This window comes from Dipodomys merriami, unplaced genomic scaffold, assembly GCF_024711535.1.
Source record: "Dipodomys merriami isolate MVZ:Mamm:240054 unplaced genomic scaffold, mDipMer1.0.p SCAF_1, whole genome shotgun sequence".
Taxonomy (NCBI): domain Eukaryota; kingdom Metazoa; phylum Chordata; class Mammalia; order Rodentia; family Heteromyidae; genus Dipodomys; species Dipodomys merriami.
The window spans coordinates 30893819-30912069 of NW_027202270.1; the positions used below are offsets into that span (position 1 = coordinate 30893819).

At 39.2% G+C, this 18251-nt stretch overlaps 1 protein-coding gene across 1 annotated transcript in view; it reads right to left on the reverse strand.

The window, feature by feature from the left end:
* LOC138832559 (cyclin-dependent kinase 15-like) overlaps positions 1 to 17769 on the reverse strand; it is an 86407-nt gene extending 68638 nt beyond the window's left edge. The window contains exons 1-4 of the mRNA XM_070030798.1: positions 17586 to 17769; positions 16580 to 16729; positions 16271 to 16365; positions 11194 to 11273 (exon numbers count right to left, since the gene is read on the reverse strand). Of these exons, the coding sequence (XP_069886899.1) occupies positions 11194 to 11273; positions 16271 to 16365; positions 16580 to 16729; positions 17586 to 17708 (448 nt within the window). The 5' untranslated portion in view covers positions 17709 to 17769. The remainder of the gene's footprint in view (positions 1 to 11193; positions 11274 to 16270; positions 16366 to 16579; positions 16730 to 17585) is intronic.
* Between the last annotated feature and the right edge of the window lie 482 nt (positions 17770 to 18251).

Here is an 18251-nt window from a genome sequence, read left to right on the forward strand (position 1 = left end):
CAACACCCCTTTATGATGAAGGTTCTGGAAAAATTAGGAATCCATGGAACATTCCTCAATACAATAAAGGCTGCATATGACAAACCTACAGCCAGTATTATACTTAATGATGAAAAACTAAAGCCATTTCCTCTTAACTCAGGAACAAGACAAGGATGTCCACTCTCTCCACTTCTCTTCAATCTAGTATTAGAATGCCTAGCTACAGTGATAAGACAAGATGCAGACATAAAGGGGATCCAAATAGGGAAAGAAGAAATAAAACTCTCCCTCTTTGCAGATGACATGATCTTGTATTTAAAGAATCCACAGACTAAACTCCCAAATTACTCAAGCTGATTCAAAACTTTGGCAAAGTAGCAGGGTATAAAATTAACCCTCAAAAATCAATGGCTTTTCTGTATGCCAACAATGAGAAAAGTGGGGCTGAAATCAGGAAAGCAACTCCATTCGTAATAGCCCCACAAAAAATAAAAGACCTAGGAATTAACCAAAGAAGTGAAGGACCTCTATGATGAAAACTTTAAAAACTTGAAAAAGGAAATCAACACAGAACTTAGAAAGTGGCAAAAACTCCCATGCTCCTGGATTGGAAAGATCAACATAGTGAAAATGGCAATACTTCCCAAGGCTGTCTACAAATTCAATGCGATACCTATCAAAATTCCAACCTCATTCTTCAAGGAAATAGAAGAGGCAATCCAAAAATTCATATGGAACAATAAAAGACCCCGAATAGCAAAAATGATCCTCAACAGAAAGAACACTGCTGGAGGAATATCAATACCAAATTTCAAGCTCTACTATAAAGCCATAGTAATCAAAACTGCTTGGCATAAGAACAGACCTCAGGACCAATGGAATAGAATTGAAAACCCAGACATGAACCTATAGACCTATAGCCATCTAATCTTCAATAAGGGAGCTAAAAAAAATAGAATGGAAGAAAGCCTCTTCAGTAAATGGTGCTGGCAAAATTGGTTAACTACTTGTAGAAAACTAAACCTAGATCCTTATATATCACCCTGCACCAGAATCAACTCCAAATGGATCAAAGACCTCGGAGTCAAAGCAGACACTCTGAAAACATTACAGGATGGAATAGGAGAAACCCTAGGTCTCCTTGGCACAGGCCCAAATTTTCTTAAAAGAGACTCAGAAACACAACAAATCAAAGAAAGGTTGGACAAATGGGATTGCATGAAATTGCAGAGCTTCTGCATGGCAAAGGACATAGCTAGCAAGATCAATAGAAAGTCCACAGATTGGGAGAAGGTCTTCACTAGCCATACAATGGACAAGGGTCTCATATCTAAAATATACCTGGAACTCAAAAAATTAAATCCCCCAAAAACAAATCTTCAAAGAAACAACTGCCCAATAAATAAGTGGACTAAAGACAAAGAGAAACTTCTCTGAAGAGGAAAGAAGGATGGCCAATAGACACATGAAGAAATGCTCAACCTCCTTAGCCATAAAAGAAATGCAAATCAAAACAACATTGAGATACCACCTCACTCCAGTTAGCATGGCTAAAATCAAGAACTCTAATAACAACAGATGCTGGAGGGGATGTGGACAGAAGGAAACCTTACTGCATTGTTGGTGGGAGTGTAAACTTGTTCAACTACTTTGGAAAGTAGTATGCAGGTTCCTCAAAAGACTCCATATAGAGCTCCCCTATGACCCAGCAATCCCACTTTTGGGCATTTACCCAAATGTTCACAAACAAGATCACACTAAAGCTACCAGCACAACTATTATTTATTATAGCTAAATTATGGAACCAACCCAGATGCCCCTCAGTAGATGAATGGATCAAGAAAATGTGGTATATATACACAATGGAATTCTATGCCTTCATCAGAAAGAATGACATTGCCCCATTTGTTAGAAAATGGAAAGGCTTGGAAAAAATTATATTAAGTGAAGTAAGCCAGGCCCAAAGACACATAGGTCCCATGCTTTCCCTTATTTGCAATATCTAGTATATGTCACAGTCAGGCAGGTTAGATAAGTTGATGTTAGGGAAATGAATCCTAAGACATGTATTCAAATGTTTTTTTTTTATTTCATGCAATTGTTTCCAACACATTTATAAGATTATTTCTTTGTTGCTTTGATGTCCCTCCCCCACGGTATAACCCCTGCTTTCACTGTATTTGATGTCGGTATAATTTGTGGAGGGGAAGGGGAAAAACAAATCGTTTAAATAGGGATGCCGGTGGACCCATTGCAACAATGAGATGTACAAGTCGTTATGTCAAAAACGAACTTTACAACTTTGGTGCGGGGAGGGGGGGCGGGGGGGGGGGAGGAGAAAGGGTGTGATTGGGGGGGAGGACGGGAAGGGATGGGAAAGGGAAACAAAGGAGGAGGCTACAATGCTTGATAAGAAATGTACTCATTATCTTGCCCATGTAATTGTAAGCCCTCTGTACAGTATTTTCACAATTAAGAAAAAAAAAAAAGACTTCATAGCAAAAAAAAAAATGCGTAATAAGGAAATCAGCTCAGGTCATGAACAAATAGTGCCTTTAAATTTTAAAGGAAAGGAAAAGTTAAAGTACATAATAAGCCCTATAGTGTTCTGTAGGTTATGCCTGTAGTTCTCCATTTTACAAATCTCCTGCACCAACTCTGTCCTGGTATAGAATTTCATACCATTAAAAACAAACTCAAATCATCCCTTAAATTTAGGTATAAAATTACCTCACCCATGTTGCAATGACTCTGTTGTTTTGCCCTCCTGACAGTCAATATCTTTTCTACTAAGGAGAAGCTTTTCTCCAGGAACCAACCCTCCTTTTAGTCCATTCCTTTCTGGTAAGTTTAAGGCAATTCTAAAGAGTGAACATGTGAAATGGAACTGGCCAATCAGAGCATAGCACCTTGCTACCCACAGTGATTGATTCAAAAACTTAGGCTTTGAGAGACCTCTATTTTGGTGGTGCTATTAGCAAAGAAGTACTTTCATTTCCACTGTGTGGGTTGTATTTGTATCCTGATTTAGGCAGGAGCTGTTAGGACCAGATTACCAATGCATAGTGAGAGCATGCCTGGGAATAGAAGTAAGGCAGAGATAGACTGAGGGTATAGCTCTAGTGCTTTCCAAATATGCAAAGGCCATGGGTTCCATCCTCAATGAAGAGAGGAAGGGAGGAAGGGAGGAAAGGAAGAGGGAGGGGAAGAAAATAGAAAGGAAAGTAAAGAAAGAAAGAAAAAGAATGGAAGGGAAAGAAGGGAAAAAAAACAGTTTGGAGTAATGGAAGACATGGATTCCTAGTCTAGTGTCACTGTAATTATCAGATTTGTGAGCCAGTGAATCCTCTTTTTTAAGTAATATTAAGCTCTTATCACCAGAGGAGTTCTATCGTTCCTGCTAACCCTTGTTCCTAGAGTCCTTATGAACAAAACTTACTGCTTCACTTTTACCAATGCATCGTTTCATAAAGGTAACTGAGCGGTTTCTCAGGCATGTGGGTCGTCTCAGAACGAAGGCTATAGGGGAAGAGAAAGTGACTTTCTCTTTTGGATGCCGCCACACCTCCCTGTACAATGCTCAGCCAAGAGTAAGCACTTCATTTATCAAGCATATTTATTGAGTGTCTTAAAGGAGAACTGTCTGGGGAGCCAGGAGCCCTGACATGAATCCTGGCCCTGTCACTTCCTATCTGAGTAAACTCTGGAGAGTTTCTCAACCCAAGTCTCCATTTACTCCTTTGAAAAAAAGAAAGCATCCTCCTAACTTTCCTTCATAGGGCTGATGTAAGGATGGAATCAGACTCCACACAAAGAACCCTTGGTAAATGGAAAGTGCCTTGTATACGCAAATTGAATTAACATCTACCCTGGTCTTCTTGATCCTCCTTTCACCTTGAACCCATTAAAGGCCCACTCCTAATCTTTTTTTATTGTCAGTTATGGGGCTTGAACTCAGAGCATTATCCCTGAGCTTTGCTTCTCAGTGCTAGAGCTTTTTTAGCCACGGTACCACTTCAGGGTTTGTTTTTTCTTTCCTGGTATTTAATTGAAAATAAGAGTCTTAGGGACTTTTCTGCCTGGTCTGGCTTTGAACCACAATCCTCAGATCTCAGCCTTCTGAGTAGGTAGGATTATAGATAAGAGCCACCAGTTCCCAGTTCCCACTCTTAATCTTAAAGTCTTATTTCTGCTATCTTTCTGCTAGAGTTCTCAACATCTTCCAAATTTACAGCAATGATTTTTGGGAATGCTTGTATTTGTTTATTTTTATTTATAAATTATTTCATTTTTTTCTTTCTGTATACAACATACACTACTTAATAAACACATGTCAAAATTAGATTTGGGGGCTGTCTATGTAGCTCAGTGACAGAAACAAATTGCTTAAAGTATTAACATATTTTAATTTTATTTTAATATAATCTTAGTCTAACTTAAATATATTGCTAAAACCCAGATTGTTTAAAACATCATGAAGCTATGTTTTATTAATTATGGCTCCAAACTATCATTTGCTAAAAAGCTTAAGGAACAATATCTACTTGGATGAAGTTTACTGCTAACAACAGTGAGTATAAAACTTCTTATAGTTTCCTTGATAATTTCAGTTTTATAAGAGTTGGAAGAATGTCAATTTAGCCATTTCTCTGTTGGCCACTTATATGTGTTTTATTAGTCTTATCTTCAGTTCACAATAAGCGGAAGTGGGCTTAAGCCATTATTCCCTTTATGCAGTTCTAGCACACAGCTACTCTCAACTTTCATTCATACTCTCACCCAGCCGATCCACATACCCTCTGGCAATGCCTACAAAGCATATCCAGAACTTGCCATACCCTCAGGCACCATGCCGAGCCAACCTACATACTATCTTAGCCAAATTACTGCAAATGATTCCTAATTACTCTCCCCACTTCTTCCTTCCTTTCTTTGGTCTTGTCTTCATAGAACAGTTAACAACTACCATCATTTTTTTCATGAAGGTCAAGACAGGTCCTTCTAGTTCCCAACCCTATAGTGACCTCTCATCATGTTCAATAAAATGAAAGGACTTGAGGTGGTCTGCCCAGATCCTGCTCCATCTAGCTGTGCCCCACTCCTAACCTCCTACCTCACACCTAACACCTCTTCTCACTCCTACCCTGCTCTCTTGGCTGTAGCCACATTCACTTCCTAGCTGTCCATAATCACCAGCAAATGCAATTCCTCTCTGCAGTTCTATATTTGCCATTGCTCTGTCTGCCACCCTCTCTTCTCAGCCATTCACAACCCTCCTCTTCAGTTCTATCATGGCTGTTCAATGATCCCTGTGAAGACAGGGCTTCCTTATCTGCTCTAGATGAAATAGTAGCTCTCTAGCCTGACCCCTCCTCCAGAAGCCTCTATGCCTGAGCCCTCTGTTACCTCTTCTAACTACTTGGCATAAAAATACATACATATAAGACCGGGCGCTGGTGGCTCACGCCTGTAATCCTAGCTACTCAGGAGGCTGAGATCTGAGGATCGAGGTTCAAAGCCAGCCCGGGCAGGAGAGACCGTGAGACTCCTATCTCCAATAAACCAATAGAAAACCGCAAGTGGCGCTGTAGCTCAAGTGGTAGAGCGCTTGCCTTGAGCTGAAGAGCTGAGGGACAGTGCCTAGGCCCAGAGTTCAAGCCCCACGACCGACCAAAAAAACAAACAAACATATATATATATATGTGTGTGTGTGTGTGTGTGTATGTGTGTGTGTGTGTGTGTGTGTGTGTGTGTGTATACTATCCCATAATACATACACACATATGTTTATTGTCTATTTCCACCAGACTTCATTGAGAGCAAGTAGTTTTGTCTATATTTTTTTGCTTATCTATATCCTCAATATATAGACAGAAAAATGTCTGGCATATATGAACACTCAATAAGTACTTACTATTGAATTTGAGGTTATTCCTTATGTTGTATTGTTTATTTACCTATGCTTGGCTGGTGAAGGTTGTTTCTGTTGAAGATATTTTTACTCCTTCTTTTAGTTACTTCCTTCAAATAGATCATAAATTTTCTGTTTTATGGCTCAAGACTACTGAAATAACTATATGAATACTGTGAATTTTGCTGAATAATTAATAGGGAATTTTCATGAAAGAACAGATGTTGTTCAAAGCCTTTATCCCACAGTGGTCTTGGTGTACGGTTTGCCCCACCCACAAGTGAACCTAACCCTTCCCTTAGCATTATATGTGTAGGTCTTAAACCCAGGAAGGAAAGGCCTTTTTTTTTTTTTTTTCGTTTCCAAGGTATCTCATTATCTTTGCAGTAGGATGTGATATCTGTTCTGCAGATTGTACAGGATAGAAATGTAAAAGTCAACAGAAAGGGGAAGATCTGGAAATCAGCATTCTGACTCGGATAAAACTGTGGTTTAAATATGGCAATAAACTTATACATATGGCAAGTATGCTTATTTTTTGTTTTATTCAAAGAAAAGATGCAAAGATAAACTGGAGAAGGAGAAGTGAGGTCTTTAAAGCTCCAGACAAGTCACAATGGGATTTCTTTGGCTAGAAGTTGGGGTTACTAAGGATCAATCCCAGGGCCTTTCACATGCTAAGCATGATCTCTATTACTGCGCAGTACCCTAATTCTAATAAAGTTTTATAGTGATTATGATGATTATAGCTATGAGTATTAGCATACCAGGCATTGTTATAAAAATTTTATATGTATTGACTTGGCATAATCATAAAAATCACCAGTCACAAAAGAACATGAAGAAAGTAATATCATCCAAAAAGTCAGGGGAAAATGACCCACAACTAATCCTTATTCAGCTCATAAGATATATAATGATTTAGATGTGATACTATAATAATGTGAACTATTTAATAATTTAAGGCGATTCTTTTCATTTGATAGTGGTATACAGATATTTAACTTCTTGGTTTTCCTCATTTTACTGGGGTTTGTAGCTGAATTTTTTTTTTTTTTTTTTTAGAAAAACTGATGCTTTGCAAGTGCAATGGTTCAGTATGTTCCGTTCTGCTTGTTCTGCTTGGGTTTAGACAAAAATAAGAAAGATGCTGATGAGAAATAGCAATCATGGGGCATAATGGTATGCACTGACTGGCTGGTAAGTAATGCTCTCTTGAGTCTGTAGGCTCTTTTAGAACATGCTTGAATCTGTCCATCTTTGCTATTCCAGCATGCAGTGCTCAAACAATTGTGAATCGATGAAAACCAGGACACTTGGAATGAGTTTATGGAGGAGTCAATAATGTAGCCTGTCCCAACTCCACTAGACATGGAATACAAAATAATTTTTTCATCCCTGATGTTATATTTTTCTTTTACTTAAAAAGCACAAATCAAGTCTATGAGTCAAGTTATGAAGCTTAGGAAAAGATATAATCTAGAAAATATTAAAACAAATGTCAGATAAGTAGTTATAATCTGATGTGTTTTGGAATGATAGATAGATAGATAGATAGATAGATAGATAGATAGATAGATAGATAGACAGACCAATGTTACTATGCTTGTAAATATGCCATGTCCTTGACGTGATTGATTGCCACCAATGGCACACTTTCCACCAGGACTCCCCTCATCTATCCATGGTCATAGGTGACTCAAGAGTTCCTAATCACATGACTTCAGCAAGGTTCCTTAGTCTATTTTTGGCTCAATTTTTCTCATGTATAGATTGGGAATAATTACTTGGCAATGTTTACCACTAGTGGGTGATCTTAAAAGATTCTCAGCTGAAACTGTTTCGAATTTAAATATGGTCATTACTGCTTCTGTAAAATCAATGGTAGAATTGCTGAACACTGAATATTATGTATTTTTAAAATGTTTCCTCTGCATTTTTCTTCATGTTTATACAGACTGAATCACTAAAACAGACTTCTATTTTTAACTCCTGCTAAAAAGAAATGCTTAAATCAAGCATTTCCAAATTTATATAATAAAGTAGAATTTTAAATAGTATAGCGGTGGATTCTAATATATACAAACTTGGGTTACTAACTCTGTGACTTCAGACTAATCTCTCTGTCACTCTGAGGTTGATATCCCTTTATTACTACTACAACAACAACAAAAATAATGTATTTTTACCCCTAAGAGTCAGCTTGGTGATTAAAAAAAAAGATTATGGAAGGGGGTATATCATAACACTTGGTTCTCAAAAAAAGGCCACTTATACAACTGCTTCCTAAACAAATGCTGATAACAGTTTGAGAGTCCTAGGTTCAAAATAGAAGTTGACTATATTTAGAAAGTAATTAAAATAAGTCATCTTATTAAGATATTAGTATAGCGATTAAGAAAAACAAAAAATGTTTTGTATAAAACCATAAAATATTAACCTATTCAAATAAAGTACTTTTCCTAGCCATAAAAATAAACATTTGAAATATAATTCTGAGAGAGTTATGAGAGATTTTCTAAGTTGCTATGAAGGTCTCTGAACCTTTTAGCCAAAGAATGAGGGGAGTGGGGGACATGCCTATTTTGTGTACTGCCACTTCGTAGTCAAAAGAGTACCTGGCACTGCATAAGCATTTGTAGAGTGAAAGTACAGGATAGGAAGTTACAGATGTCTGAATCAGAGAGGCTTCATTTGAAAGACTGCTTTATAGTAGAATACTATTATCGATCTTAAAAAGGCTGTTAAGAGGACTGAAAGAGGTATGAAAAGGACCTGGCACATGTATCGAGATATGGTTTCCATAATAGTGCTTTCCATACTTTCACTAATTTCATAAATATATCAAGATCAAATGAGAACAACTAGTCTATTGGTTAGTCTAGTACTACAAACAATTATGAGGCTAATCAATGGCTGTATGTTTTCTACCTACATACTGAGAAGCTGTATATATAGCAAAATTCTCTTCACTAAATCTGGGACAGCCAAGCCATCAGAGCAGCCAAAGTACTCAGGAAAACTAATTCTGCTACAAAGCTTTCTAAAGAAGGCTGCATTACTCCATCGGTCTTTCTGCATGTGGCTTTCAGTTGCCTTTTTAGCTAGTGACCCTGGATTTTAACTAATGAACTCCAGCTGTTCTTATTTTCCTTCCAGCCCTTCTAATTTAACCTCCTGTCTCCCTGGTCTCACATCCTTAAGAGTTCTTACAGGAAAAATGGGACAGTGCCAGAATTCTCAAATGAGGCCTCCCATCTTCTCTCAGAGGGGAGAGAACCCCCCATTACAAGGCTCCAAGCCCTAACACTGGTGGAAAAAGAAACATTCATTGTTAGAAACTGGAAGCCTAACAACCTCCAATGTGTCAAAAATCCTTTTGTGGTTTTTAATATTATACAAGCACAGCTTTCAGTTAGGGAAGTCCATAAAACAAACGAAGAAAGTCTGCAGCTAAATGCTAAGTGTAATTGTAAACACCTGTGCGGGAGAGGCAGCTCCTGGTAAATATGCAACCAAAGAAACATTTAGCATGCGGAACAATATGGATCCAGCTTTTCTGAACATGCTGAGAACCATCTGTTAGCAAAATCCACACACACAAAAAAGTGGTTTCACTGTTAGCACCAAATGTGGACTTGGAAAACTTGGCTGTGGGCAATAGCTGAGCAAAGCTGAGCTTGAGCAAGCAGTAAACGCTGGTTGCCTAGAGAACAAGGTGAGCCTGGGCCTTGACAGCCAGCTTTCAGGTCAGTGACCTGTGGATTTTTACTACCTTCAGCACTACTCTTCAGTCCATCTCCACATCTCTGCCCAGATGCAATCATCTTGTCATGGGGCCTGCTAATAAGTACATCAGTACACACAGCTTCCATTATATTGAACATTTAAATGCATGCATCTCTCCATCATGCATCTGATCCTTCTGGGGTGAGTCCCCAGCGAAACGGATAGCCATTTGGCTCTTCTACTTTAATTTAAAATGGTGCATTTCCCACGGGCTCTGAAAGACTTTTGAAAATGGCATCAAATTCAGTTATAAACTCATTTTCAGAATTGCTTTTTCCATGGCTGCTTGTATAATCCAGCCTTTTAACCTTGGTTCAAAATCTACTGACTCCATTAGCTAAAGTGAGACCAACTCAGATTCCTTTCAGTTTACCATCTTTTCTACACTTGTTTCTTGGAAAATCTGCGCTAGTAAGACCCAATACAACTATTTTAAAAAAATCAAGGTTTTCTTTCTTCATAATGCTCATCAATATGCTTTGTATATAATATGTGCTCAGTGAAGAAGGAAGATTAGCAGTTAAAGGGAAGAAAATAAGGCCAAAGAAGTATGTCATTTCTCTGGATTTTTGCAGTCATTTCAAATAGCTCATGTAAAAAGTTGATCATTGAATGTTTACTGCTTTCACTATATTGACTTTTCAATTGTTTTTTGGTGGTGGGAGGGGGGGGGTGCCAGCCCTGGGGCTTGAATTCAGGGCTTAGACTCTATCTCTAAGCTTTGTGATCAAGGCTAGTGCTCTACCACTTGAGCCACAGCTCCACTTCGGGCTTTTCTGGTGTTTAATTAGAGATAAGACTTTCCTGCCTGAGTTGCCTTTGAACCATAGGCCTCAGATCTCAGCTTCCTGAAGAACTGGGATGACAGTTGTGTACCACCAGCAACTGGCTGGCTTTCAATTTGTATTGTATAAATCATCAGTTATCTCTATGATCAGTAAGTTATCTATCACTAAAGGGAAATGAGGGAGAATGAAATAATAGCCACCATTTGTTTCAATCTGATTAGTCTGTGATAACTGCTTCAAATTCATGTTCTCATTAAAGGTATATACTTCATGAAATAAGCACTACTACTGTCTGCTTTCTGCAGCAAAATGAGTTGGATAGATGCCGGGCGCCGGTGGCTCACGCCTATAATCGTAGCTACTGAGGAGGCTGAGATCTGAGGATCGCAGCCCCAAACCAGCCCAGGCAAGGAAAGCCCGTGAGACTCTTATCTCCAATAAACCACCAGAAAACCGGAAGTGGCACTGTGGCTCAAGCGGTAGAGTGCTAGCCTTGAGCTGAAGAGCTGAGGGACAGCACCCAAGCCCAGAGTTCAAGCCCCATGACTGACAAAAAATAAAATAAAATGAGTTAGATAAGTAAGCTAATCTACCCAACATCACACCACTAGAAACTAGTAGACCTATAAACCCCAATCCACTCTCCCTTACTTACTATATTGCCCAGGGCACAAAGCAAATACACGTAAAGCAGATCTGTTGAGTTCATTTCTCCTGTCTTACCTTCCCGGATAGCTGTGAATGGGACTCCTTCCTCTGCATTCATGCTGATAACTTTTAACGCCACTAGTTGTCCATTTATCCTAGAAAAGGGTACGGGAGACATGGCACATGCTTACTGATATGGTTCAAAGCAGAAATCTATCTTTAACCAAAACTTTCCTTCAAATGTAATCCAACATATGGATATACAGTTTTCTCAAAACAAAAAAGTTTGATATACATATTGAATATAGACTGCATACAAGTATTTCAAATCTGTATTTCTCTTTACTAAAGTGGAATGTGGTGGTGGTGGGGATTTAGAATATTTAGAGAAAAGTAAGAGACAAGGAGAAACCATGCCTCTCATAGTATTCTTATGTGCATTGCTGCTTTTCTTCCTTTCTTTTTGTGCACTTATTTAGTCTACCCTTATTCTCCATCGGACTTCTGGTTGTGCCACTACACAGTCTCCCTGATTGAACATTTGTACTGCTTTGGTCTGTTTACAGCAGGGGAACAGGAGCATCCTTTCTAAGTAAAAGTGAACACATCCTTTCTCTGCCCCAAATCAACTGTAGGCCAAGTGCTGGTAATTCACACCTGGAATCCTAGCTATTCAGGAGGCTGAGATCTGAAGATCACAGTTCGAAGCCAGCCCAGACAGGAAAGTCCATGAGATTCTTATCTCCAATTAACCACCAAAAAGCTGGAAGTAGAGCTATGGCTCAAGTGGTAGAGTGCTAGCCTTGAGCAAAGACCTCAGGGACAGTTCCAGGACCTGAGTTCAAGCCCCAGGACTGGCACAAAAAAAAATTAAAATAAACTGTATCTCTACCAGATAACAGCAAATTCTTGCACTGGAGTCCTAGGTACTACTGATCTATCCAGGCCTATCACTATCTGTATCTCTCCATCTTTTCCCCATTTTGTTTATGATAGAAGATGAGTGCTGAGAACAGAGAAATATTTTAATAGAGTAGGATCCATATGATATTGTTAGTAATCTTTTCATTTGACATTTTATCTTATCACTCATGCTTATATAATGTGATATTTAATAATAACTTATTATATATAAATATGCCACAATGTATTGGGCCAATTCCAAATACCTACAATTGTTCCTACCATGATGCTCATATCTATAGCTTAATCTTTTCACACAGCCCCAATTATATTCCCCCCACCCCCACCCCAAGACACGATCTTACTAAATATCCTAGGCTGGCCTCAAATGCACAAAATCCTGCTGTATAGGGCTTGAACTCAGGTCATGGACACTGTCCCTGAGCTTTTGTGCTCAAGGCTAGTATTCAACCACTTGAGCCATAACTCCACTGTTGGTTTATTTTTAAGTAGATAATTGGAGATAAGAGTCTCAAGGGAACTTCTCTGCCCAGGCTGGCTTCGAACTATGACCCTCAGACCTCAGCCTTCTGAGTGGCTAGGATTACAGTCATGAGGCATGAACACCTGGCTTAATTTTGTTTTAATTGTCCGGGCTCCCTTTCAGGATTACATTTAGTTGCCATGTCTCCTTAACTCCTTTTTGCTCTGACAGTTTGCAGACTTTTCCCTTGTATTTGATTACTTGAGTTATTTTGAGGAGTACTGGTTATATATCTTTGTAAGATGCCCAGTCTTGGAAATTTTCTAATAATGATTAGACTGGGATTATGAATTTTAGAAAGATAGAGTCAGCTTCATCATTTTGTGACTTAAGACTTGGGAGCAGGGCTGCTACTGAGCTTGAAGGGCAGGGCTTGACTGCTCACCTGGTACTGAATCATGTGAGCCAAGCTTCCAGTTCTGACTGTTTGCTGGCTAGTTGGAGGTAAGAGTAAAATTTTTGTTGTTGTTGTTTTTTTGTTTTCCTGCCTGAGCTGGCTTCAAATAGGAATCCTCAGATCTCAGCCTCCTGAATGGGTAGATTGTAGGCATGAGCCACAGGTGCCTGGCTAACTTACAACTTTGTCCTCCCTGGTTGTGGGGCTTGGACTCACAACCTAGGTGTTGTTCCTGAGCTTTTTTGCTCAAGGCTAGTGCTCTACCACTTTGAGCCACAGCTCCACTTGCAGGTTTTCTGCCCCCAGTTTTGAATTGGGATCCTCAGATCTCAGCCTCTTGAATAGCCAGGATTAATACATGTGAACTACCAGTGCCCAGTAACTTACAACTTTTGAGGTTGACTTTAACCTTTGTCGGAGGTAGCACTTGTCAGGTTCTCTACTGCAAACTTACTGGTTTCTCCTATACAGTATGTTAGAACCAGTGTCACTAAGGTGTTGCCTACACTTAAGGAATGGGAAGCTAGATCCACCTCTTCAAGGGAGATTATCTACATAAACTACTTGGAATTCTTGTGCATAGAAGATTTATTTCCTCTCTCCTCATCATTAATTTAAAAACTGAATCATTACTTGGTATAGACTCATAGATAATTTATTTTTTGGTTTATAATTTAATACTGCCTATTTTGTTTCTCAATTTTGGCAGGGTTGTCATCTGAAAGCTCTGTCAATTGGTTTCATGTTGTTTTGCCAAACTCTCAGCAATGTTGATTTGTTTTTACCATCATATTTTGGCCTATTCAATAGGCAAAAGCAATTGCCACATTTTAATTTCAACTTCTGTACTTACAGAACTGAATTTTCATGAGTGTATTTTTTTTTCTATTTTCTTTTGTGCTTTGCCTATTTATCTGCCTTTTTATTGGGATATTTTGCATATACTTTTAACCAGTTACTTTCATTTGTCTTCTCTTGTCTTTGAAGTGTGTGTGTGTGTGTGCCTGTATGAGGGCTTGAAGTCAAGGCCTCTCAATTAGCTTTCTTGCTCATTGCTTGCCCTCTACCCTAGGAACCATACCTCCAGTCTGGCATTTTGTTGGTTAATTGGAGATAGGGTCTCAGATTTCTGGGCTGGTTTGAACCTTAATCCTCTAGGTCTCAGACTTCTGAGGAGCTAGGATTTGTAGGTGTGAGCCACTGGCACCTGGCTGAAGTCAATGGTTAGTATTTTCTAAAGTATTTTGTTTAGAACATGGCTCTGCAAATTCTACTTCATTAAAAATTTTTTAAGACATTTGGTCAAATATGCTTGGTAATGCTTTACCCTTCATTTTCTTACTTCTTTTTAAGTAGTCAAAATGTACACTGGCATTTTTGAAATGCTGAAAGCATCTATGATAAAGGATTGAATTTGATTTTGTTCAAAGGTTGCCAGTGTTGACTGGATGTTTCAATGAAACATCTATTGAAGTGTCTTGGAATTGGAACACCCCAGTTGCTCCTTAGAATGTACTTGGATAGATGACATTACATGGAACCCTTTATGGGTTCTGACTTGAATGTCAGCCTAATGTTATGCAGAATTCACTTCATTATTTTTTCTTCTAGCTCTAGTATGCTTTCTTTTTTTCATTTAACCCTTTAGTCCACCATACCCATAATGCATATATATATATATATATATATATATATATACACTTATCCCAAATGGCCTAACAATTGTTCTAGCTCTATTTAATACTGTCTTCTTTTCCTTCTGACTTGAAATACTACCATAATTATAATGTAGACTTATCAATACTTAGGTTGTAATTGTTCTAGCTATAGTTTCTCATCATATTTCTTTTTTTTATTATTGTGAAAATATGTACAGAGGGGTTACAATTACATGGGCAAGATAATGAGTACATTTCTTATCAAGCATTGTAGCTTCCTCCTTTGTTTCCCCTTCCCATCCCTTCCTATCCTCCCTCTGCCCCACCACCCAATCCTCCTCCCCCCGTCATGTTTCTTTAATGTGTCTTTTCTTCTACTTATCCTATACAATTTTAATTGTCGTAGCTTAGAATATACAGTCATCTCTCTATATCTGTGAATTCTGTATCTGTATGAAAACCAACCACAGATTGAAAATATCCAGAAAAATGCTGTGTTTCTATGGGACATGTACTGACTTTTTTTCTTCTAATCTACTAAGCAAGACAATACAACAATGATTGACATGGCATTTACATTGTATTAGGTATTATTAGGCTATACTCAAATATTGTGCCATTTTATATAAGGGACTCACTTCAGCATCCACAAATTTTGATCTCCAAGGGGATCCTAGAACCAATTCCCAAAAGTTTTAAGGAATCATTCTATTTGACTACATCAAAATTCAAAGTTAGAGAATCAGTAACATTTTTATATGCTATTAGATTTTTCAAATCCAAATATTCAATACTTACCACAGGCCCCAGCCTGGTCATCGTTCATACACATTGTGCACACACATACCCAGCTCCTTCCTTCCCGCATCTTCTTCCATCCCTTTTTATGCCTCAAACTCTCAATAATCCCCCTCCCTCTGCTTCCTGCATCACCATGCCTGGCTTATATGATATTTTAAATTAATATCTGACTATTAGTAAGCTATTAGTTGGGATAAGAGCACCTAACTTTCCCACCCTATCTAAAAAGCAGTGGAATTTAGATTTCCAAAATACATACTTGACTTTTAGATAAACAGTGTTTTTCATTTCCAGCCATTTTCTGTATTTTGCAAGCATAGAAACCTCAAGGTGTAACATTTTTTGCACACTCCATACTTTGCAGAAACCCAACTTCCTTTTCTTCTTGGAAAGCCAAGTGGAAGGAAGAAGCAGAAGCCTCAATAGACCTCAGCAACTATGAAACTTTGCATAAGGAAAATTCTAGAGACACCTTAGCAACTCCAGGCAGTCACTGTTCTTTGGGTCAAGAATAGAGAAAGTCTAGATGCTTTGAATTGAATAGAAGACAGGAAAGGCCATCAGACGTTTTAGTGGGCTGACTTCAATTGGAGCAGAGCAGGTTTGTTTTCCTTTCAAGGCTATTTGAATCATCTGCTCGCTCTCTCTCTCTCTCTCTCTCTCTCTCTCTCTCTCTCTCTCTCTCTCTCTCTCTCTCTCTCTCTCTCTCTCTCTCTCTCTCTCTCTAATGGCCCCACTGTCTTGCACATGTCAAATGCAGTGAAAGTGATGTGTCATCTGACTCTATAATGTAAAGTGATGGAGTGGGGCCCTCATTTCAAAAATCTCCCCAGTCCTGCATCAACTCACCTGCTAATCCCCTTGTAAACTGTAGCATAGGAACCTTCACCCAACTTCTCCAAGTTCAAGTAGGATGAGGCTGCCCCAAAAGGAAGGCTCTTCCTCTGCATAAAAGATAGAGAAGTGTGAGAGACTGAAGAAAGGAGCAGGTGTGTGTGTGTGTGTGTGTGTGTGTGTGTGTGTGTGTGTGTGTGTGTGTGTGTGTTACTCTCCTCACAATCCCAGGACACTAGACAGCATTGTGGAGGGTGTACCTGAGAAAGCCCATCAGGAACCACCTTGTAAGGGGAACAGCAGACATCCATTAAGTTTACTCACCCATTGGAACCGTTGCCCAGCATCCTCCTCCTGAAAAGAATCGCTGTTACTCCTTGGCCTTTTACTCACAAACTTCCGGGCACTGACAGTCTGGGGTCCCTTGGGGTGAAATGAAGTCATAGAACAGGATGCTTCTTTTAGGTCTGCTAGCTAGAGAGAGAGAGAGAGAGAGAGAGAGAGAGAGAGAGAGAGAAACAAAACAAAACACAAAAGCAAATGCATGGATAAAATGTGTGCAAATCAAGGTTCTGTAGCTTGCAGAACTGATTTTCCTTTGTTTGCCTCATACTTTTTCATCCTATGTTTTCTAAGTTTTCTACTTCCCAGAAGGAAAAAAAAAGCAGCTTTCTTGAAAGTCAGATCCCTAAAAGAGACCATAATGGTATCAACTGCTGAAATGCTACATTCCTTCTTCACCTGAATGCTTATAATGCAGAGATTAACCTAAATCTCCTTGATGGATTCTTTCCAATTTTTTCTCTTTGATTCTGACTCCTCTCACTTCCTCCCTCTCCCTCTCCCTCCCTCCCCTCTCCCTCTCCCTCTTCCTCTCCCTCTCCCTCCCTCCCTTCTTCCCTCCCTCCCTTCCTCCTACTCACTCAATTACTCAATTATTCAATGTATAACTTTAGGAAAATAATCATTGCTAATAGTTACGAGAAAATTCCTGAAATTTTGAATACACAACAATACTGCAGCTTGCTTTCTTTGGTTCAGCCCTGTGAGTCAGGACCTTCGAGATCTCAAGAACAGAGCCACTTTCTCTACTTCAAGTCAAGGCACACCACAACCAAAGATGATTTTTCCCTTCTGGTTTACAAGCACATCCCCAAACTTGATAACTGCAGCCATAAATTCTCTGTGACTTTAATAGAATTTTTTTTTCTTTTTATGGGCTTTAGACCTACCGCAGAAAAATCAACCCGTGCTACATGGAAGAAGAATGTCTGTCTGAACTCCTGAGTTTATCGTGAAAGCAAGATGCTTTCTCCTGAGATGCAAATACCTCTAGGGCAGCCTCCATGCTCCCAGGCTGAGTCCTCCGGCAGCTGCGTGCCTCACCTCCCTCCGGACAGTGAGAGCAGCCGCATCCAGGCTGTAGCCTCTTTGTGCACAGCTCTTGACCCATAATCTTCTCAGTTCAAGGAGAAAACCTGCACTTGAACCTCTCCCTCTCTGCCTCTCCTTGTCCTTGCTCACTCCCTTTTAGCCAGAGGTCAGCAGTGTGGAGCTTTCATATGACTCACATGAGGGCTCTGCCTGAAGCAGCCTCATGACTTCAGCAGTTTTCCTTATCAGAGCAAGGAAGTCTCCATCAGAAGAGCCGGCTGCTGCTCCAGCCAGACGTGCACAGCCCCAAACAGGGAGGTGCAATCTGGACACAACACAGTTGGGCAGAATGCCAGCCATAGCGAGCATGTTTGGTATATGTATATATTGTTTAAATGAATTTACCATGTGACAATGTGACAGTATCATTGTGATATGTAAATTCATTTGCCTTCCTCCTGTAAACATGAACACACTGAGAAGTAGTTTGTGCCTTTTATCTGAAAGCAGTTTTTGGTTTCCCAACTTTAAAAACAAATTTGCAACCCGGCCAATTTTTAGTAGTCAAAGAAACCACAGACTCATACAACAGGAAGAAAACTGAAGACATCTAGTCTATCCT